The 23026-nt window shown below is 34.7% G+C and overlaps 1 protein-coding gene across 12 annotated transcripts in view; it reads left to right on the top strand.

Annotated features, from left to right (window-relative positions):
• The window catches only part of LOC120526030 (kinase D-interacting substrate of 220 kDa B-like), a 149332-nt gene that overhangs the window by 90633 nt on the left and 35673 nt on the right, over nt 1–23026 (top strand). For 8 of the 12 annotated variants that reach the window (XR_005633064.1, XR_005633063.1, XM_039748863.1 and 5 more), the window contains 4 exons: nt 10670–10848; nt 13394–13623; nt 21420–21536; nt 21897–21953. Coding sequence is in view for 10 of the 12 variants with exons in the window: in XM_039748863.1 (XP_039604797.1) it covers nt 10670–10848; nt 13394–13623; nt 21420–21536; nt 21897–21953 (583 nt within the window). In the remaining 2 variants the exon portion in view is untranslated. The remainder of the gene's footprint in view (nt 1–10669; nt 10849–13393; nt 13624–21419; nt 21537–21896; nt 21954–23026) is intronic. The other 4 variants (XM_039748866.1, XM_039748865.1, XM_039748868.1 and 1 more) reach the window with 2 other exon arrangements.

The raw sequence follows: 23026 nt of genomic DNA, 5'->3' as shown, positions 1-23026 counted from the left end.
AGACATGTTTGCAATGCTGTGATAAGTTGGTAGAACCATAGCACATAAATGTAGCACCAGCCATGAGAATGACTGACTCTGTGTTTGCTCGTCACTACCATCCACCCCCACTGTACACATCCAGCCTGTTCCACAGGCAGCAGCAACGTGTATTTGGAATGACTGTGCAGATTATCAGGTGCTCGTGCTAGGAGAGTGTTTTTGAAAATATTCACAGTATAGTCTTATTAACTGTTAAAATGTATCAGCATTATCAAAACCTTTGTGGTGCTGTTTCTGTGCTGATCAGTTACACTGTAGTATTTCATGCCACTTCTTCTGACCAAGAAGCATAATGCCACCCCATGAGAGTAAAACTGAAACTGACCTAGACAAAGAACATCAACGCCTAATTGTAAACTATTATAATCTAAAAAGGAAGCACTAGTTTGAGTGTTAAACAAACATTTGCGAATGAACCACAACAGAGATCTGTGAAAGAGTATCCACAATCTTGGACATCACATGTGCTGCTGGCACATAAATTGGTGCATTGATGACGTGTGACTTTTAGGACCATGCCATTAGCAGCGAGCCATTGCATCACAGCAGTGAAGCCACAAAATGGCATCAACAATGATGATAATGTAATGTTTGTCAAAACATAATAATAAAAATAAATAAGGTTTCATTCAAAAAGGTATATGCCAGCAGTAGTAATTTTGAATTCCTTGATGTTCACAGCTTCTGTTTTTTACAGCCTATGCACTATGAATAAATTATGAAAACCACAAATGAAGTGTTTTCAAGCAGCCTTTTGAAATGCTCAACAGTGTTAGCACTGCATTACGGTTTCAGTAGATTATTCCCAATTTTAGGTGCATAAAAACAAATAGCTTCCTTACCAGTTTTGTTTTTTGTTTTTGTTTTGTTATTTACAAATATTTTTAAATAAATCCTAAAAAAAACAGCCACTGCAGTGATGCTAATATAATTCCTTTTTCAGTATCTTTTAATGATATAAAATCAAATTAATATTTAACTTAAAAGCTAGCTTTGAATACATAGTGATTTTTCAAAGATATTTACCTTTTTTTATCACAGTAAGTAACTAGAGTGGCTATTTTTTTCCTTGTTTAATTTAAAGATGTTCCTGCTCATTCATCCTGTAATTGTAGAAGACAATCACTGAGTTGAGATCCTAGAGGTTATCTAGTTCTATAGATAGTTGCCATTACCTTATGTTTAGTAACAATCTGGTCAAAAGTAGGCATGTATAAAGTAAGAATAACAAAGGGTCTAGAATTGATCCATTTGTAACATGATGAAACAACAACAACAAAAGAATTATCTGTTCTGGTTGTTTTGATTTATTACTCCTATAAATCAGGCAAACTGAGCAATTTGTGTCACTAATTCTTGTCAAAGTAACTAAAAATTTTTAACCAAGCTATTCTATCTAACATAATCAGCAGCTGACCCAGCATTTTTGTACATAAAAAGATGTAAGAAGTGGACCAACAGCCTTACGATTTATAGTCTTCATCTTATCCATTGGGACACTCCGCCTAGGCTTATATCTAAAATCAGAAAATTGAGTCATGGATATTTTAAAATGACCAGATATGTGGAAAACATCTTAAATGTCAGGCTTGATGTTTAGCTGTTTAGAAAATTTCAAAATACTCCATGTTCTTGTAAATGATTATTTGTGTTCAGGCATTTCTAAGCTGTTACATTTTAATTTTGGTTGCATCAAAAGATTGTATTTTGTAGTTCTCCTGTCATCTGCAGCAAGTTTTGTTCTCTTTTATGTACTTAGAGCAGTTTGCATGATCAAGCCTAACATAAGCATGTATGTTGCTGTTATGCACATTTAATAATTTCTGCATTCAAAAGTTTACATTCAAAATGATTGCAGTTTTTCTTTTTATTAATTTGCTAATTACTAGATTTTATATTGTGTAATTGTAATTTTACTTTATTATTTCTGTAACACCATTTAATCTAGCATCCTTAGGTTTACAACTCAGGATCTATGACACAAAAATTTGCCAAGTGGTGGGGATTTTATGAAACCTAACCTAGTTTAGTCACTTAATCTTCTGTGGTATGAAATTAATCTGGGAATAACATTAACAGTCTTTTACTGATTAGCTTTTTAAAGTACATTTTATAGAGGATTGGTATTAATTTTGTTGTATTTCTTAAAGCTGCCCTAAATGCAGCAGTCACGAGTTTGTAAAGCAAAAATCTTTTAAGAATTCCAATTAAAATGGCTAGTGTTCTGTAGTTCAAACATTCAGTGTTTAATATCTCATCTCTAAGGGAAAAGTGGATTTAAAGGATTTTTTTTTAAATTTTGCCTCAGTGGGTAAAATCAGATCATTTTCTCCATATAAAGACTTCACTACAACTTCTGCAAGACTTACTGTATTTTGCAATGTTCTCAGTCCCAAGAGAACAATTCACTTCTCAGTTCTTTGTTAAAATATGGGTTTTAAAATAATTTGTGAAATCATTTAACTTTTAACTAATGACATTTGAAATTAATACTCAAAAGCAATTTTGGCTAATTAGTTACACTCTTTTCTAAGGCATTGGAACATTAAGATGACACACAATTCATTCAGGATTAGTTTAATTGGCACAATTATTGTAATTTACTTGCAATTATTCTTTGAGATAAAAGCTTTTGTATACTGCAGTTACATTATTTTCCTTCTTCTCTGCTGTAATAAGCTGTGAATGACTACTTGCAAATCAGAGAAAACAATTATATTTTTTCACTGCTTTCTAACTTAAAACCTGACATCAGGATTTCTTTTTTATAGGCAAAATGAAGACATTTCATTGTATGTCTGATGTTGTCATGGAAACATGAATACTTATCAAAGTATTTTTCTTAAAATGAAAAGATTTTCCGACTTCAATTTAGAAAACAGGTTAGAACTCTTTGAAGCAGATGCATTATTTCCCTAAGGTTGTCAAAATACTCTTAAGACAGGGTTATAGTTTTGTTAAAATTACTTTTTATTTATTACATTGTTAAAACTCTTAGAAACTAAGTAATTGTGGGTTTAGTGCCTTTTTGGAGTTAAAAGGCAGATGCAACACAAGGTCTTTCAGGAGGTCACACGTATACACAAATAAAACAGGAACATTAATTAAACTATTGTATCAGTTTAATGTTTTCTGTTTTATAATTTTACCAATAAAGCATGATTTAAATGTAACAATAATGAAAACCTTTATATTTTAGTTAAATACATCGTTTAGGAGAAAAAGTAATGTAAATGTATTTTGTATCTACGTTATTCGCAGTTTGAATCTTACATTTTCTAGTAGACATGCAAATTTAAATTTTGGAAATTTTCAGTTTATTAATCTAGTAGTTCTTGATAGCTGTTTAAGCAATATGAAAGCAAGTTGTCAATTTTACATTTTTTCTGTTTATAGTATACACCGTCACAAATTTTTTACTTGTATAACACTCATTGTTTGTGGTCACTGAATTATAAAGCATTTAGTTGAAGACAGAAATTAGTTCTTGATTGAAAGAATAGTCTCATTTTAAATCTGTTTGCTGTGAGTTAAAAATAGAGATCTTTAAAATAACATCTCGTGCAGTTAAAGGTGTAGAACACTACATGTCTTACAGATGTGCAATTAATACAGTTTGTCAGAATTTTCTAAGATTCTGTTTAGATATTGTAAACCAAACTGCATTTTTTGAAAATAAAAATGGATAAGTCAGTATAAACTTTAATATGTTAAATGTGAACAGATATATTGGCTCAGATATACTGTAAGTGTATAAGACTGTGTAACATTACATTTTATTTTTCTGATTTACTTCATTATGTAAATGTTACCCAAAAAGAAAATGCACTGCGTACACTATACAGTGATTGCATACGTTACATTAAACAATGTAGTGTCAAGCATGTAGAAAGGTTTTGATATGAAGTACTGTAGTTATTATTTTATGTAGTGACATTCACACTTTCATAAAATGCTTTAGGTATCAAACAGCATTTTCAGGGTAACATTGAAATGCAAAGAATAATATTTAACTTATGAAAAATAAAGTACCAGATAAGCTGAAATAGTCAACACAATCTGTGTAGAATTTGCAATTATATAACAATTTCTCATTACCAAATGATTCTCATGTTTTTCTAAACTGTTTTAATTTGTTCACCCAACTGAAGGCATCCAAATTTGTTATGTAGTACAGACGTGTGTAATTGAAAAGCAAGTGATAAAATGCAAAAAAAAAAAAAAGTTAAAATGCCTTGCTAGATGCTAGATTTCAAAGGATTATTAGTACATGTAAACTAGAGTTACACGATATATCGGAAACTGTATTGTTACTGGCAGAAGTTCATTAAAAATTACAACATTGAAATCGGCCAGATGTGTACATTTAAACCAATACTGCAAACCAATATAATTTGGGCTTATCAACATTGTCAGTTCACTAAATGATTAAATGTTGGTTTCATTGTTTGGTGAGGCAGACATTAAGCTGCAGAAAAACATGCATGTAAGCAAAGCCCCTTTCGCTCACAAAAAAAAAAAAGGGGGTTCCCTATCTTTGCTGACTGGAGCACTATGCGCGTTGTTAAATCATTGGGCAGATATCGTTAGTAAAGCAGCATGTCAGCCGTGTGGTCATATTTTAATGTGATAAATGAAGACAACATAGTTACTATCTGCTCTGCCTGCAAAAATGAGATACTGCGGGGAGACTTTAGAATTAAATCTTTCAATACCACAAATTTAATTACCCATCTGAAGAACCACTGTAACGGATTATACATGGAATTTTAGCAACTAATGCTACTAAAACGAAAGTTAAATCAAAAGGCTAGCGGTAGCCTCATACAGCAAACCCTTCAGAACGTGAAGACATTTCCTCAAGACAGCACCAGAGCTAAAGGCATAACTTCTGACCAACCTTTTTCCCTATATGAGGACGAGGGATTTCACCAGCTACAACATCTTTTAGAACCTTAGTACATTCTTCCAAGCTGGGGATACTTTGCTGATGTCTCACTGCCTGCATTATATGATATGATTGCTATACATATCCACGAGCTTTTAAGAAACAATGTCACCAGCATTAGCTTCACTACAGATATGTGGAGCTCAGAAGTCAGCCCCATGAGTATGTTGAGTCTAATGGCACACTGGATTGATGAAAATGTTGAGGCAAAAAGAGTTCTCATGCAACTTTCATTGCACAAGCTTTCGTTTCCATGTTAACAAAGTGGAACATTTCAAAAAGTAATGTTGTCGTTGTGCTTCGTGACAACGCTCGTAATATGACAAATGTTATGAAAGAAAGTGGCATTAAAAGTTTAAACTGCATGGCTCACACTTTGTAGCTTGCTGTAAATGAAGGCTTATTGAACCAAAGAAGCATTTCCGACTGTTTTGCCATTGGGAGGTGAATAGTTACTTATTTTAAGCACGCGGCTGAGAGAAACACAAACAGACTTTGGTACCCCAGCAAGAATGCTTCAGCAGGATGTGCCGACATAAGCACGCACTCATTTATAATTGCTGATGTGATTCCGTCTGTTGAAGCGCTTAAAAGTCTGCTTAGCAAGTATGACATTTCAGATTCCGGAGTTCAGATGGCGAAAATCACACTTTTGGATAGTGTCACAAAATGCTTCAGTGGTGCATTCTCCAAGCCCCTATACTATCTGTCTACTGTCCTTGATACACGGGTACAAAGATCAATTTTGTGACCGAGATACCAAATAAAACAAGCGCAAGAAGCACTTGAGAAACAACTGGTTGTGAAGTCAGCTGGTGAGGGAAATGCAAAGAGCAACAGTGAACCAACCACAAGAGAAAAAGATTTGCACTCAGAGAGATGTTGCTGCTTCATTGCTGGAGATGCATATAGAGATTCTTGAAGAAAATTTGTATGCGAATGCAAAACCACATTCATTTGCCGTCGAATTAAAATAACAGAATCATAAAATTATTACATTGATTATTTAACAATAATCATACTAATTAGGATTATCAGACATCGAGAATAAAAAAAAAACACTTTGTTACAGATTTAATTAAAAAAAAAAAACAAACCATACACTGCAGCTTCCTAATATCCAATCAGTATCCTCGTGCATTTTCTGGAAAGTCACAGTCGGCACTGCTTTTAAAGAAGCCAACCTAAGACCAGTGTTACTGGCCTCAATGTACCTTTAATTTTCATTTTACTTAAAGTAATATATGTCTGATTACGGCACAAAGTACTGTATATGCATTCACTTTTCTGTTAATATACCCAATGCCATGTTCTGTAATGGCATGGTGTCTTGATGTGCTTAAGTTACCCAGGATGTGTATGTTAAGCATATTTTTGTACATGACCTGGAGTATTTTTTCTATAGAGATTGGCCTTATCTTGATCTTTTTCCCCCCACAGAAAGTACCGGTTGCCTATATCTATAGCAAAGAAAATCGTAAAAGTCAGCAAGTTAATAAAAATAAGTTAATCTCTGTTTCTTATGCTACTGTTGTTTCTTTGAGAGTGCATAATACATTTTCAGCATATCAAAAACTTTCAAACCTGAAGTAAATAAAAAAAAAAATATATCAGCCAACCGTTATTAGTATTGGCAAAGATGTACAAAAACATATCGGTTATCGGTATCGCCCAGAATTTCCATATCAGTGCATCACTAATGTAAACCTTGGAGAAAAAACAGAAAATCCAAAGACATTTTATTGAATAAGCCTCTAATGATTTTCTTTCCCCAAAATTTAAATCTTGCCTATATGTGTATGTGATTTTGCAAACAAAGTGATAGGAAGTAGCTTAATCATGTCATAATGTAATTTGGACAGGGTATAGGAATTAAAAATACCATTTTTTAATGATACTATATTTAAAGTTAAAAAAAATTAAATGTCAGGAGTTCTGCAATATTATATTCATTGTGCTTTTTCCAGAGTATTCTTCAAAATTAAATATTCCACATATGTTTTTATTTAATTTTGTACATTTGTATTTTTCTAGTATTGCACTGTACAGTAACACAATGGATAGTGCTGTTCCTTCAGTGCCTCAGGCTTAAACACCTTTTATTGCCACCTGTGTGTTTTTTCTTTTTGTCACGGTATATTTCTCCAAAATAGAGAAAGTTAGCTTTATTGGCCGTTCCAAAGTGGACCTATGTAAATGTGCAATGGATTGGATACCCTCCCCAAAATTTCTTCTTGCACATAGTTTTGACGAGGTGGATTCCTCCTCCACCATTGATTCTGAACTGAATTGCATAGGATTGAAAATCTTGTGTTATTTTCAGAAGTCCAAACATTATATTAAAGTTCCAAGTTGCAATTTGGAGAAATATTACAATTATTGTGAAATTTGTCTTTTGAGGAAATGGAATCTTGGTGGAATGGGGTCAGAAGGTCATAAATGGTACCATCCTGTAATTGCAGTGGGTGCTTCATGTAAGCTTCAGTGCTTGTAAAGAGGAAACAAACAAGACCCTCTCTGTTTTATTAAAAACAGGAGATTAAGTGAACAGAAATGTGATGGAATGGGGTTTTGAGGACACAACTTTAGATTAATTTCATTCTTTAATGTGTACTGAAACTTGTAAGGATGCTCCAATCTCCCAATGGTGCAAAACTGCTATATCTTAATAGCAAAAGCAATGTGTGCATCAATGTAGCTATCATTCCATATCTCCTAATATCAATGGCATTTGCCCATCTCTAGCTATTCAGGCAACAGAGTTGTGCTTGAAAATACACAGTCACAGGGCCTATTTTGTATTAACAGTGGTTTTTGGTAACTTCAGCAGTTGTTTGTAAACAAAATGAATACTAAGAGAAAGCCAGCACTACTAGAGAGGACACTTTGCTACCTTAAAAATTGGTAATGGAAAACTCCATAATGTATAATCAGGTTCAGACAATCCATGACTACCATATCCAGTAATAATTTAACACTTGAGATTTAGATGAGGGAGGCTTTTAAACTTGGGTTTGTTTGAAGTCTGCAGAAGGACGAAAGAGTGGCATGCATTTGTGTGTTAAGTCTACTGCATATACTGAAAGGATAAGTACTGTGAATAGTTACTTACTTCATACCTCATACTTGAACCAAACACATCAAGGTTTTCCTGTCTGCAAGATGGAGAGGCAATTGCATTAGTCTGTAGATACACTCTCCAACTGCATGGTACCCAGCCAGGTCTAAAGGGTATCCTCATTTATGTTCAGTGCTTTACTCAATTGCAGTGGAGACATCACCCAATCGAGAAGTCAGGTGAGTACATGTGTGTCTAGCCAGTATTTTTCACTCCCTCCCCCTCCTTGCCTGTCAGGGTATGTCCCAAGATCCACTTTTTGCTGCCAAGAATTATCAATTATTGATAACATTTAGGAGACTACTTGAACTTTAGTGTCGTCTGGGTGCACATACTGGTGGATCTCCATGTACTTTTTCTGCAATTTGTAACTCTCATCTTTACTTAATATTTATATAAAAAATGTGCTGCTTACCATCTGGAAATGGAACGGTGATCTCTGCATCAAGGAGGTTTTACATGGAAGTCTCCAGTCCCATAAAGAAGATTTTGTTTACAGAGGCAACCATCAAATCTCTTTGATAATTTGAAGCAGTTTGTAAAGTGGTTCAACCAGCTCTTTGTAATGCATGAATCCTTACAGCATTGTTTTCAGATTGAGCCTGGCCTTCAAAACAAAACAACATGGCACAAGTTAAAACTAAACAGAAGAAAATCTCACTGGAGTATAAAAACACTGATAGAAATCCTTGGATGATGTAACGAGCACCATAATAAGATGCACTGGAAAGTAGGGTGGCATATTTAAATTTTGAAACAATAGAAAGTCTTAGAAATTAAAGAAAATTCTGGAAATGGCAATGTAATTGAATATGTGAATAACCTTTGGCCAGTATCATTTCCTAACTTGCATGATCATTCGCCTATAGTTGAGAGGTGTCATACGGTGTAAATGGCTAATCGTAACTCATCCTCGTAAAGGTCATTAATAGTAATGTTTCCCAGCTTTACCAATCACTTTTTGCCTCTTGAATGCTCAGAATGGTCCTTTTCTTCATATGTTTTGAAATTGTTCCAGTCTTTGCAGTTTTGTTGAACTTCAATAAAAATGCAATTTAAAAAAAATATTAATGTGTTTGAAAGAAGTAAATACAATTACATTTACCAAATAATATTGCCATTGCAGACTGCCTGTGCAGTGTGTAAATAGTCAAAAGAAGCAATCTCTAGCAAACACTGAAAAAGACATTATGCCAGTTTTAATGTCTACTATATTACAGATTTGAGTGTTCTGTTTTGATGAGGTAATATATTAGCATAAGACCCTCTCTTTTAGTGTATGACTTGAAAAACTAACATATGAGAGGAAACTTAAATGAATAATAGCATTTGGATTAATGAAATATGTTTATTTAACTTACATTAAAAATGACCTTAATCACATTATTTTAGTGCATCTCAGCCAAATTCAGCAGTATTGACTTGCAAAGTGAGAAGTCTCTTCGTTTTAATGTTTTGGTCTACTATGTTCTACAAAAGTAAATTTGCATTGGTCTTTAGCTTTGAAGGTTTTATAAACATATTAAGTTTAATTTGAAAGTGTGTTTCTAGATTGTTTAGAGTACAGGGCTGTCTAATAATCAAGTGTTACGTTCACTAGTTATAATGCACAAGTAAAAAAAAATTATTCTCTGAGTTAATTGTGCTGTGCAGGAAGCCTGAATAAGAATAAAAAGGATAAATAGAGCTGAATTTTAAAGCAATTAGTAGTCCAAAAAATTAAAGAGGGGAATTTAGTTTGCCATTTAAAAGTGGGTATACATGCTTTAAGTGCATGGCCTATGTACTAAGCTAATGAAGATGTACTATATATTTCAGAATTTATTTTGCTATAGCTAGAACAATGTCAAAAATATTAAATACTGAAAAATGTTACAATACTGATTGTTGTTTGTTAAATATTTATTTATTGATCTTCTGTTAAAAACTAAATTTTTCCCTTGGGGGGGAAAATACATATCTACTTATTGTTTACTTTTACATGCAGCTTTTTAAATTCTATATTTTGCTTGCATCTCTTTGAATGAAACACTTAACATTGTGAAAGAAATGGCTGGACCCGTATAACTTCCCTGGCTGTAAAAGGGTTTACGTTTTAGTACAATGTGTACAGGTTCGAGTCCAAAGTAGAACTGGGCAAGTATGGAGGATAAGGGGTTTTTTAAAGTCTTTTCCCAGGAAGTGACGTCCTCGGGGCCAGGACAGGCAGTATTTTTCGTATTTGGTCTGCGGAGAGAAAAGAGAGAGGTTTTTGTGCAACCTGCTGTCCCCTGGCCTGGCGTAGAATTGCTGTTTTCTGGTCCCTTTGGACTCCCAAGCGCACATGTGTGCCAACATACTGAACTCTTTCTTTAGGCAATGTTTTGCAGGTTTACGTTTTATGTTTTTATTTAATATACTCTTAACACGTTATTTAACTTTATTAGAACTACCAGATTTTAAAATATAATGTGACTGTCTTAAGTTGATATGTAATATAAGAGCATGAGTGGTAGCTAACTTTTTCTGCTTAATTATTATGACCTATTTGACAAATTTTCTCATTTATTTTTTATTTTTAGGATATCAAAGAACATCCCAACCACGAAAGATGTTGAACCTCTACTGGAAATTGATGGTGACATTCGTAGCTTTGAAGTGTTTTTGTCTTCACGAACACCAGTTCTCTCAGCACGAGACATAAAAGTATTTTTACCATGCACAGTCAATCTGGACCCAAAACTAAGAGAGATCATTGCAGGTAATAAACATTTTTAAAGGAAGTGTTGTTAAAAATTAAATGCATTTATTTACATGTTTCTGGTGTCAAGTACAATATTCAGCCACTTCATCAGTTCATTAATTTTACTTAATAACATTCATTCCCTGTGATGTTTTTATTTCAAAGAACTGAAACTTAAAATTATTTCCTTAATATGACATTGCCTTACAATTGGCCTACACTAGTGAATCAATAAAATAACTACCATTTTCTGAATAAAAACCCATAGTCAAGGGGGGTTTGTTATTCAGGTTGTGAATCTGAAGAAAAGCTATGAAAATTAAAATTAAAGGGCATTCAAAGAGCTTAGAAATTAAACAAATTTAATCATTAAGAATGGGAACAAAACAATATACAAATGTTTAAATATTCCAGTGGGCAATATTTGTTAATTTATTAAAAGGTGCAAGCTGCATCAGGCCATGCAGACACTGCCTAGGAAAGATCATCTCCTGAAAGCTTTGGGCAAACAAGAATAAGATGTTTGAGTGAAGTCAGCAATCACTTAAAAGAAAATTCAGATTTCATCTTAGTATATAACACTAGGATTGAAAGGGAGGGTGGCACAAAAAAGCCATTATTGTAGTGCAGCAAAAGGGTTCTTGACAAAATATTAATTTATAGGGCTTTGAATAATTATACAAACGCTAAATTTTGTGTTTTTCTTCTTCAGTTAAATATGTACAGATAGTGGTTTATTTTGACTTTGAATATATATTGTTACAGCATAAGAGATCACAATAAAAGTGATGAGTGCATAAATATGGATTCCATATCTTTTGTCATTCAGACAATTATGATTACTTTCACATGGATTGAATACTTTTGTACACCACTGTAAGCGAAACGGGTTATGGTTTCAACAATAACACAGGGACAGGGTTGGGAACTTACGTGTAGATTTTGTACGAAATACAACATTTTTCTTCACATGAAGACCCATAGATATACACTCACCTAAAGGATTATTAGGAACACCTGTTCAATTTCTCATTAATGCAATTATCTAATCAACCAATCACATGGCAGTTGCTTCAATGCATTTAGGGGTGTGGTCCTGGTCAAGACAATCTCCTGAACTCCAAACTGAATGTCAGAATGGGAAAGAAAGGAGATTTAAGCAATTTTGAGCATGGCATGGTTGTTGGTGCCAGACGGGCCGGTCTGAGTATTTCACAATCTGCTCAGTTACTGGGATTTTCACGCACAACCATTTCTAGGGTTTACAAAGAATGGTGTGAAAAGGGAAAAACATCCAGTATGCGGCAGTCCTGTGGGCGAAAATGCCTTGTTGATGCTAGAAGTCAGAGGAGAATGGGCCGACTGATTCAAGCTGATAGAAGAGCAACTTTGACTGAAATAACCACTCATTACAACCGAGGTATGCAGCAAAGCATTTGTGAAGCCACAGCACGCACAACCTTGAGGTGGATGGGCTACAACAGCAGAAGACCCCACCGGGTACCACTCATCTCCACTACAAATAGGAAAAAGAGGCTACAATTTGCACGAGCTCACCAAAATTGGACAGTTGAAGACTGGAAAAATGTTGCCTGGTCTGATGAGTCTAGATTTCTGTTGAGACATTCAAATGGTAGAGTCAGAATTTGGCGTAAACAGAATGAGAACATGGATCCATCATGCCTTGTTACCACTGTGCAGGCTGGTGGTGGTGGTGTAATGGTGTGGGGGATGTTTTCTTGGCACACTTTAGGCCCCTGAGTGCCAATTGGGCATCGTTTAAATGCCACGGGCTACCTGAGCATTGTTTCTGACCATGTCCATCCCTTTGTGACCACCATGTACCCATCCTCTGATGGCTACTTCCAGCAGGATAATGCACCATGTCACAAAGCTCGAATCATTTCAAATTGGTTTCTTGAACATGACAATGAGTTCACTGTACTAAAATGGCCCCCACAGTCACCAGATCTCAACCCAATAGAGCATCTTTGGGATGTGATGGAACGGGAGCTTCGTGCCCTGGATGTGCATCCCACAAATCTCCATCAACTGCAAGATGCCATCCTATCAATATGGGCCAACATTTCTAAAGAATGCTTTCAGCACCTTGTTGAATCAATGCCACGTAGAATTAAGGCAGTTCTGAAGGCGAAAGGGGGTCAAACACTGTATTAGTATGGTGTTCCTAATAATCCTTTAGGTGAGTGTATGTAATAAACTACTGAGTACTGAATATGGAGAGTAAAGCTTTAGTGACCTACACATTTTGATTTGATGTTATTTTAGAGAATTTAAAGAATAGGATGGAAGAGTTTGTTGGATTGAATTGCCTGCTCTTGTCACAAATTGTTCTAATGTTCTAAATGTTATTGCTTCTTCAGATTAAATTAACTTTAAAAAATGAGACTTAATACTGTTGAAGGTCATTGTTGAGTAGTTGAAGAAGTTGTTGCTAAGACATTTTTCCTTTTTATAATAAATACAGTTGGATATAATACAATTTCTTCTTCTACCCCTTAGCTCCAAAATTAATATTAAGATTTTTTTTCTTTTTCTTTAGATGTTCGTGCTGCCAGAGAGCAGATGAATATTGGTGGGATTGCGTATCCTACACTACCTCTTCAAGATGGCCCTGCTCGAGCTGCGTCTGTGTTCAGCCAGCCATCTTCTGCATGTTCTCCCACTAATTCTTTCAGTGGCCCATTTAATCCTGCTGGAGTTGTGTCTCCTCAAGTCCACAGCAGTTATTATAGTGGCATGACAGGTCCTCAGCATCCTTTTTACAACAGAGTAAGCACCATACACCTAACAGTACATGTTTCCTTTGCTGCTGACTTTCAGCGTTTGTGGTTTCCTGTATTATGTTCTAATAGTCACAAATCACAGTAATCACTTCAGTACTTACCTAAGTGTTATGTTCTGTAACTTGCATTACAATACCTGAGCTAAATACAAATTCTTTTAAAGTTGTTGAATCTATCATTTTAATTACAAAGAGGATGATGTACAGGTGTTGCTTGCTGAACAGTCTTCTTAACATTTTTTGCCTTTTCTTTTACTTCCTATATGTTAATATCATTCTTCTTGAATTTTGAGACAGTTTCTGCAAAGGTTTCAAGTTTTATTTCATAAGTAATAACTTATATGACATGTCATTTAGCATATCCTTTATCTATTTATCTATTTATATCTATTTATCTTGTTGTCTTGGTTGACTTTATTCAGTAGAAAAGTAGCTGGAAAACTGAAGCTTTATTTTTTCATAACTGAGTCAATTTATTTCTAAAACCCTGGCTGTGCCTTTTTAGACTTTTGTATTCTTTGAAGGCATAAGTCACTTAAGTTTTTGGATTTGTTGATACATTTAGTTCCTTCATGTTCTCTCAAGAATTATTTTTTAGCTTTATATTATCAGATGTGCACATAATGCAGTATTTTTAGGAAACATTCCAAATCAGCCTACCTGGGATTTTCATAACTTGCAGTTAAGCACCTTGTTTAAGTGTGGCTGATTTGGGGATAACAGCTGGTTGGTAACGAACATGTCTAAAAGCACATTTCTTCAGACCTTGAAATACACAGATTATAGTAGCAGGAGTCCATATCAGGTTTCATTCCTGTTAGCTAAGAAATTAAATATCCTTCTAGAGTAGGTACTTGATCATCAAAACCGAATGATAAATGATTGATAAGATGTCACCTTATCTGACAGTTATTTCTATTTTGAAATGCAGATAGTAGGCTTAGAAATTGGTTTAACTTGGTTTCAGTAATATAGGCTGGTGGTATTAGTGCAATGATGTGGGTAGTGTTTTCTAGACAAACGTTATGCATCCTACTATAATATGAGTGTTATTTAAATGCCAAAGTGTGCCTAATCATTGTTTTTTCCTGTTTAATATCCCATTCTGGCCCCAATTTACCATTTTTCAAAAGGATACTTCACAAGCGATAATGTGCCATGTTAATAAGCACTCATAATCTCTAGATTGTTCCACAAACATGTCCCCCAATATTAATCCACTTGTTTACCATTGAAATGAGGTCAAATGGAACTGAAAAACCTGCAGGAACTGTGTGATGTTATGACATCAGCATGGACCAAAATCCCAATGGGATTTTTTTTGAAAGGGCTAAATCTATTTTTAGATAAATATATGCAGTTCTAGAAGGAAAAGAGGGAACCCACCAAATCATGAAAAAAAATATTTTTCCTCTTCCTGATTCCCTTTTATTGAAGAAATATTTCCCCACTTCCTTTCCTTTATTATTCCAGAGACAATTGAGATGAGAAATGTAATGCTACAGACATTCAATTGACAGGCTGCTTGTTAACACAATCAAAATTAGCACAGAAAGCATTAAGTTTATTAGGAAGGGAGAATTCAGATGAGATTGGATTAGGTTTAACATTGTAGTCCATAAATATACAATCTAATTCCTGCCAATGTTTGTGTGAAATATTAAAGATGTTATACTCCATCTCAAGTTTACTGCCAATCTGATGCTGAGCCACTTTGATTGCTGTTCAGAATTAGTGTTTGCATTTCTTATATGCTTCCATATCACCATTTCAAAATGCATTGCTGTGTGTCTCCAGTAAATTCCAGATATCAGTGGTGATCCATGGCTTCTTACTAAGAAATACATAATGGCTTCTTACTAAGAAATACATAGATAGTTCCTGCAGTATTTCTTATGCCTCTTTAGTTGAGCACTGTGCCACTTTTCTGTCTGGTTCCTCACATTTCAGTCATTTCAGTCTGTGCATGTAAGCCAGCAGCAAGAGTAGTATGAGTAATATAAGGCTGCCTGTGACTGAGGCACAGTTACATCCAGTAATTGTCTTTTATTGGGATGTAGTAATGATCTAAAGTATTAGTACCATTCATATAGCACCTACTGGCTCAATGTGAAAATGTGACGGGCCACTTAATAGTAATATTCTACTTAATAAGTGGTCATTCCACCTTTAGCTGTAGTTCAAGTAAATTAATTTAGCTTCAGTCCAGACATTGATGAGTGGACATTTTTTTTTTAAGAATTTTCTCAGCTAGAGCAAAATTCACGGTTCTTTCAATTATGACAAGTCATCAAAGTCCTAAGGTAGCAAAGCATCCCTATACTATTGCAGTGCCACCTCCACCTTTGACTTATGAGATAATGTTCTTGCTGTGAAAGCGAAGTAATGTGAGAAATGTTGTCTAAAAATTGTTAATATTGTCTCATCTGTCCATAGCTTTCATAGGTTTTTGGTGATCATGCTGTTACTTTCTGGCAAATGATAAACACTGTTTTCTACAATGCTACTTTTAATTAAGCCCATTTTCATCCAGTGTCTGATAGCGGAGTCATGAAAACTGAACATCTTTCATGTGGGAATAGAAGTTGCGATAACTCCAGCACAGCAGTTCAAAAGTGTTGTGCGGCTCTGCTAATACTGTGCTGGCGCATAACCATACATCTTAAAGAGACCCTAGATTATAGCATTTCTACATTGCGTTCTGGAGGTTAATAGAATGTCACTGCTTATGGTTAAGAAAAGCAACTTCATTATTGCTAAGTGCCCTTATTGTAATAAGAGTTCAGTAAATTGCTCTAATTACATCGGGAACACCAGACACTTCTGCAGATTATCTCTTTATGTTGGCAAAAACATATTATGTTTTATGTACATACACTCACACTTTATGAAAACCTGAATGTAGCGCCTTGGTCGGTTGATTAATGTCTTCCAGCACAGTAGGCATAATGAAGTGAAGGTTGGCTGAGATAATTCTAACCTGTCGGCCAGTTGGCCTAGATATCCCTGACCTGTTGGCCAGAGAAGTGAAAACAGATAAGTTATGTAAACTGACGAATAACCAAAAAAGTTCTTCTTCAGCGCAAATATACAGCAAAAGGGAACTATCATAGAGTCTATATAGTCCAGCAACTAATGTAAAAAGTAAAAACTAATCCAATCTCATCTGAATTTTCCCTTCCCAAAAAACTTGATGCTTTCTATATTATGATTGTGTTAGCAAACAGCCTGCCATTCGAATGCCTGTAGCACTACATTACTTATCCTTATTTGTCTCAGCAATAATAAAGGAAATCAGGAAGGGGGAAATATTTCTGCAGTAGTAAAGGAAATCAGGAAGTGGAAAAATGTTTTTTTGTTCACGACTCGGTAGGATCCCTCTTTTGCCTCTAAAACGGCATATATTTATCTAAATATAGATTTAGCCCTTTCTGAAAACTCTGCTATGAGTACCATGCATGGGGTGGCGCACCACTGAGACAAAATAAAGAATGTGATGATGCAAGCTAGCTGTAGAAATGAGGACCCACAGCAAGAGTAATAGGTGGGGATATGAGCAGCTGGCTTAAACCAGTGAATACATAAATATGAGACTCACCCAGAGAGTGATGAGAGAGGAGGAGTGTGGTGAAGTGGAAAGTGATAAGCGTGATAGCTTGGCTAGGTGAATGCTATTTTAGTTTGCTGTGTATAACAGCCCTTCCAATTAACCGAACCAAGGAAGCTTGGTGAAGGCATTCCCTATGGCCAGAACAGTTGGGAAGACTGTACATAGTACAGTTTTCTGTTTCTTCGTAACCAGTTCTGTCCCTCGCCATCCTTGCCTCCCTTGTTCTGATCCTTCCCCCCTACTAAACTGTTTGTGTATTTTTAACTACATTCTCCCATGAAGAAGTCACTACAATATTAACAGTTCTGTGATATTTTTTATACATGTGACTTCTCTGCCACTCCCGACTTTCTCATACATTACCACAACTCCTCTCGAGGCACCCTGTCATATGCGTTTTCCTGGTTCATAAAGACACAATGCAACTCTTTTTGGTCTTCTCTATACTTCTCCATCAATACCCTCAGAGCAAACATTGCATATGTTGTACTCTTTCCTGGCATGAAAGCCTACTGCTGCTCACTAATCATCACCTCCCTTCTTAACCTAGTTTCCACTACTCTTTCCCATAACTTCATGGTGTGGCTCATCAGTTTTATCCTCCTGCAGTTACTACAGCTTTGCACATCCTCCTTACTCTTACAAATTGGTACCAGCATACTTCTCCACTTCTCAGGCATCTTCTCGTTTTATTTTCTTTAGCCTTTGCCACCTCTCTCTTCACCTTGTGCCTTATCTCCTTCTACTTTTATTTATTGTTTTCACAGTTAGTCAGAAGGTAACATTCAGTTAGTCAGCTTGGCAAATGAGAGTGATATTTTATTTCATGCTGTTAGAAGAGCATGAAGTGCACAAGCCTTAAGTTAGCCTTCTAGCAGATGCAACTAAACAATCCACTGTAGACAAACTTTGTTGAATTTTAGAAACAATTTCAGCGTCAAACGCTTGATGTTGCCTTTTGTTGGGACCCATTTTAGTTAATCACATTTTAATAATCGATGACCAGTATTCAGAATTGCTGAACACTAAGCTTGTTCAAAGGGAAAAAACACTGATTTTGAATGCAGAAATTATCCTATTGACCCCATGACAAATGGAACATTATCTACTTAAACTCCATCATACTTACACTATGAGCATTGTGAAATGGCAAGTGAGATGGGCAGGCCATCAAATATATTTTAAAAAAGCTCAGAATGCTATTGTACTATTTTGGGCAATCTTATACATATTTTATTGAGTTTACAGTTTTTTGTTTGAAGATCTTGTTTCCATGGTTTAAACTGTGGATCAACTTGAATTGAAAAAGATTATTTTTAATAATATTGTGTCTTCATTGTTGCTACTAGCAGCATCACATGAGCAATTCAGTCGTAACATTAAAATCATCAGATATGATGCTATAAATGGGGCAGCATTTGCAGTATGCCCTTTGTTACTCCTCAGTGGGTATTCTTGACAAATCTCTGAAAGTTTTAACACCAGTTAGCTTGAAATTTATGTAGGCCCTAGTGCTAGGTTCCAACTTTTCCCTGTTTATTGACCTTGATTCTGGAGTGCATTTTGCATCTCCTGGTTTACTTTTCCCTTTCTCATAATAATTCTGAGTTGTTTTCTCACAACGGCTACCACAAAAGTTAACAATACTTTCTTTACCAAATCAACCAAAAAATAGAAATGTCAGAGAAAATACTATGATTAAACAAGATAAATAAGCTTTAAGTAATCTGTGTATCTTCGATGCTGATACTTCTCTATAAAGCCCATCCATTTAATAAAAAATAGTCTGGTCAGATTAAACAATAATTTCTCGTATTTGTTTTCTTCTTTTAATTGTGTTTTACATAGTGTAACGTGTTCTTTAAACTCGATAAAACATATTGGGGTGAAAAAAAATCACTCATCATTACTCCACATAGAGGCCCACTAGGTTTGACACAAACAACACACGGGTAACCCCAGATATAACCTCAACGTAAGACTAACACATCTCGATCTCCAAGAATGACCTAGACATATGGAGGCTAATACACCTCAATTAAAGCCATTTACCAACCAAAAATGCATTTACTCTTACTATGCAGTTCGCACATTTGGAATAACTTCGTCAGACCCCTAGTCCTGTGAGAAAGATGGTAGCAGTCTCCCCACACTATGTGCCCTGTATTTACTGTATACAGTCAAGGTAGATATAAAGACAAAATGTAACATTTTGCAGTATTATATTTATTAAAATAGAATAATACAAGAACATGTAAACAGAACATTAAAAAATAAGTATACAGTCTAGATTTACATACAGTATGTGCTCTTTTATTAAGCTTACTTAAAATTGGTAGCGGTGTCAAAAGAGGATGTAGTCCAGAGCAGCTTGTTTTAAATTCAGCTGCCAGTCATCTTTGGAGTGGTTTTAAGATGAAGGGATGATGAACAGAAAGCGAGAGGAAGAACAGAATTCTAAAAAAAATGTATACCAGTACAGTCTTTTCCTGTCACACCTCATGGACCAGTGAAGCGTTGTGATATAGGTTGACAGCCCTCATTTAGTAACCAATACTGTTTAGGCATAATTAAATCAAACTTAGAACTGACCTACTTTTGTTTCAGTATGTCTTCTAATTTCAAAAGATGCACAGTTGTACTTTGGTTATAAATTACCTTCTTGAATCCCAGAGTGTTTATTTGTAGTTCATTGTGGTTGTCTGAGCAAAAGTGTGTATTTTAGAATGCCATGGCGAATAACTCATCACTCCAATCGCATCCATCTCACAGCAGCCTTAATGCTTGGCTGCACAACAGTGCACATTCTTGCCTTGCCACAGTCCCCAAATAAATACTAGAAGAATTATACTACCTTGGAGTCAACAGCATGCTTACATTAATATCTATGTTCAAAAGGGGGTGGGGTTATTGGGGAGGTGGTTCCCCTTGATGAATCGAGCGTGATGAAATAAGCATATTTCTTTGTGGGGAACAGTTGCGATTACATTAATTAATGGCTAAATGTGAGTTGTTTAAAAAGTACCATTTACTTTTGGTACCAAAATTAACAAAAAGCTGGTAACTAACCATTTAAAAAAAAATTTCACCACTTTTTCAGTACTAGTATACAGCGTAACCCTAATTAACCCTCCAGAGCAATGCCTTTCTCTACACAATAGTTGCTATGAATTGCCACATACTAATTAGAAATCTATTGGCTCAGCAGTCACTTAAAATCCACAGTACCAGTGAAGGTTTTGATGCTATTGCTGGCTGTACTGTAATAAATCAATCATATAGTTACACCTCATAGCTGCACAGTATTTTTAGATACTAAATATATTTGTGTTGGGGTATTTAGAAACTTGTATAAACATATCTTGCATTGTTAATGTAAAGCAGGGTGCATGGTGATGTAGTGTTTCTTTTGAAAGTTTTTGGCATTTTGATTGTCATTTGGATCTTAAGATGTCTCAAGCATGCCCTCTACTGTCTGTGTAAAATTTTCTACAACCATAGCTAGGTTAATAAACACACATTAGAAGTGCAGGTGAGGAAAATCCTGCCTTTTGGAAGCACTTGCACTCTCCTGTGGCAGATACTAAACTTGCACTCCTTTGCAGTAAGCTAAACTGCATCGTTGTTAATTATTATTGTCATTATTATTATTGCTATTATTTATCAGCCATAATCTAGACCATGAACTATATCAAAAATGTTTCTTCAATAACCACAGTGAGTTTTTGCTACTATGGCCTTGTTTTGCATTTCAATTTTTTTTTTTCCAAAACCAATGATGTACTATACTTTTAGCATCACCCACAATTGAATGTCATCATAGTATAAGGACTGAGCTGAATCCTTCAAAAAATGAACATTTTAAATGTATTTGACTCAAAACGTTTAAGTCATTTGAGTACACTAGGTAAATGGTTATTTTAATTTTTGCCCGTTTATAATCTGTAAACTTACAAAACAGTGTAACAAAATTCATTTTCCCCGTTCCACTTTTGTTTACCTTATGTCAAGATTAATTTATTTTTTTATTTGGTGTTTGCTTATGTGTTTATCACTTTATTGTATGTCAATCCATTTTGCCTTACTGTTCCATATATGTTTGTTTTAAAATTCATTGTGCATTTTACTTTTTTAAATGATTTATCTTTTTCCCCAAATGTTCCTTTTCCATAGCCTTATTTTCCCAGTCATGTTAGTTACCTACCAAGGCAGTACTTTGTCAGTTCTCATCATCCCATGTCACGTCCATCAAATAATACGAGATTGCCCAGGGATCAGAGCAGTGGACTAGTAAGTATTCACAATCAAATAGTAAGAAAATTAACATAGTTTTTTTTTCTGGAATATCATTATTAATGGCTAGAAGTAAATATTTTAGTTTAACTATTTTTCTTCTCTCTAATAATGGAATCACTATTTGTTTAACCTACACTATAGTTATCTTTTGTAAGTTAGTATTACCTATATAATATGATTAATAGATATGACGTTTGGTGCACACAATTTAGGTACATTCTAAAATGTTTAAAAATGTCTGTGATATTTAACTTCTCCATTTCCGAACATTACAGCTCTTTTCCAATGTTACAATGGGGATGTGAATATGTTTTGTCTTTGTTACCCAAGTGATCCACATTTTGTTCTTATCAGGATATTATCAAGGAGGATGCAGATGAGGGGCTTCCTACATCTTCTGATCCCTCAATGGTAACAGACTTAGTCATGGAGTGTGGAGCTGTAGCAACTCTTTTGCTTCTTCAGATTATGACCATTTAACCAGTCTAGCAGTGCTATACTAATGAGCCATCTGTTAATTTGTGAGAATCCCTGATAGATTAGCTTCAAGCTTATGGTTGTATGCGAGTTCAACATGATGTTTCCTACTGTAGCTGTTTGTACATATTCTGACAATGTTAGTCTTGAAGTGTAGTGCATATGTATTTATTTTGTCTACTCATATAAGAAGGCCTCTACAGGAATGAGAGTGTTTTTAATGCATGCTTTGTTTAATATTTTCACTACCTTTTTTTTTTTTTTGAGAGTGCTTTTATTTTATTGTTTATACCTTTGATTAAAAATGAGAAAAGGGTTTCACAGTAAAAGCTTTGTAACCTGGTATTTTATTTTACTTTGATTCGTAGGTCACCATCCATCAGTTTAAAGTTATCTTAGCTCAGTATTGTTTAGTGTCATTGTTACTGTTTAAATTGCTCATAACAATACACGATCAAATATATTCATTGTGGCATTTAAAACATCTACATATAAACCGTTTTAGTTTCAAATAAGCTGAATTAAACAATCAACATGCTTACTTGTTAAATAACATAAACAGGTTTGAAAGAGAAAGTGCCAAGTGGCAAAGCTTTTACTGAGCTTTCTGCATAACAAAACGTTTGCTATAACATATTCAATTTTCCACAAGAATATTTGTCCCATATAACATTGTTTATATTGAACAAAAAATGAGCATATTCTTTGTGACATATGTGATTTTTTGACTATTTAATATTTAAAAATATACTAATAGTAGGCCTATGAATGCCAAAGTAAAACATATTCATTTGAATTAATTCCCTTACTTTTCCCATTAAGGGAATAATGTGATATATAAGTGTGCCAACCTATCGCATGACACTCTTAACATTAAATATTCATAATCTGTTATGTCTTATAGACTTAGTTTACTTGATTCCAGTATCTTCCTATACATAGCTTTTTTACACACAATAGACATCATTAAAGTAAGTAGATTATCCAGCAAGGTACAAAATGATTAT

The sequence above is a fragment of the Polypterus senegalus genome, chromosome 3 (assembly GCF_016835505.1).
Source record: "Polypterus senegalus isolate Bchr_013 chromosome 3, ASM1683550v1, whole genome shotgun sequence".
NCBI classification, from domain to species: domain Eukaryota; kingdom Metazoa; phylum Chordata; class Cladistia; order Polypteriformes; family Polypteridae; genus Polypterus; species Polypterus senegalus.
This window is presented reverse-complemented; position numbering and strand designations above follow the sequence as displayed.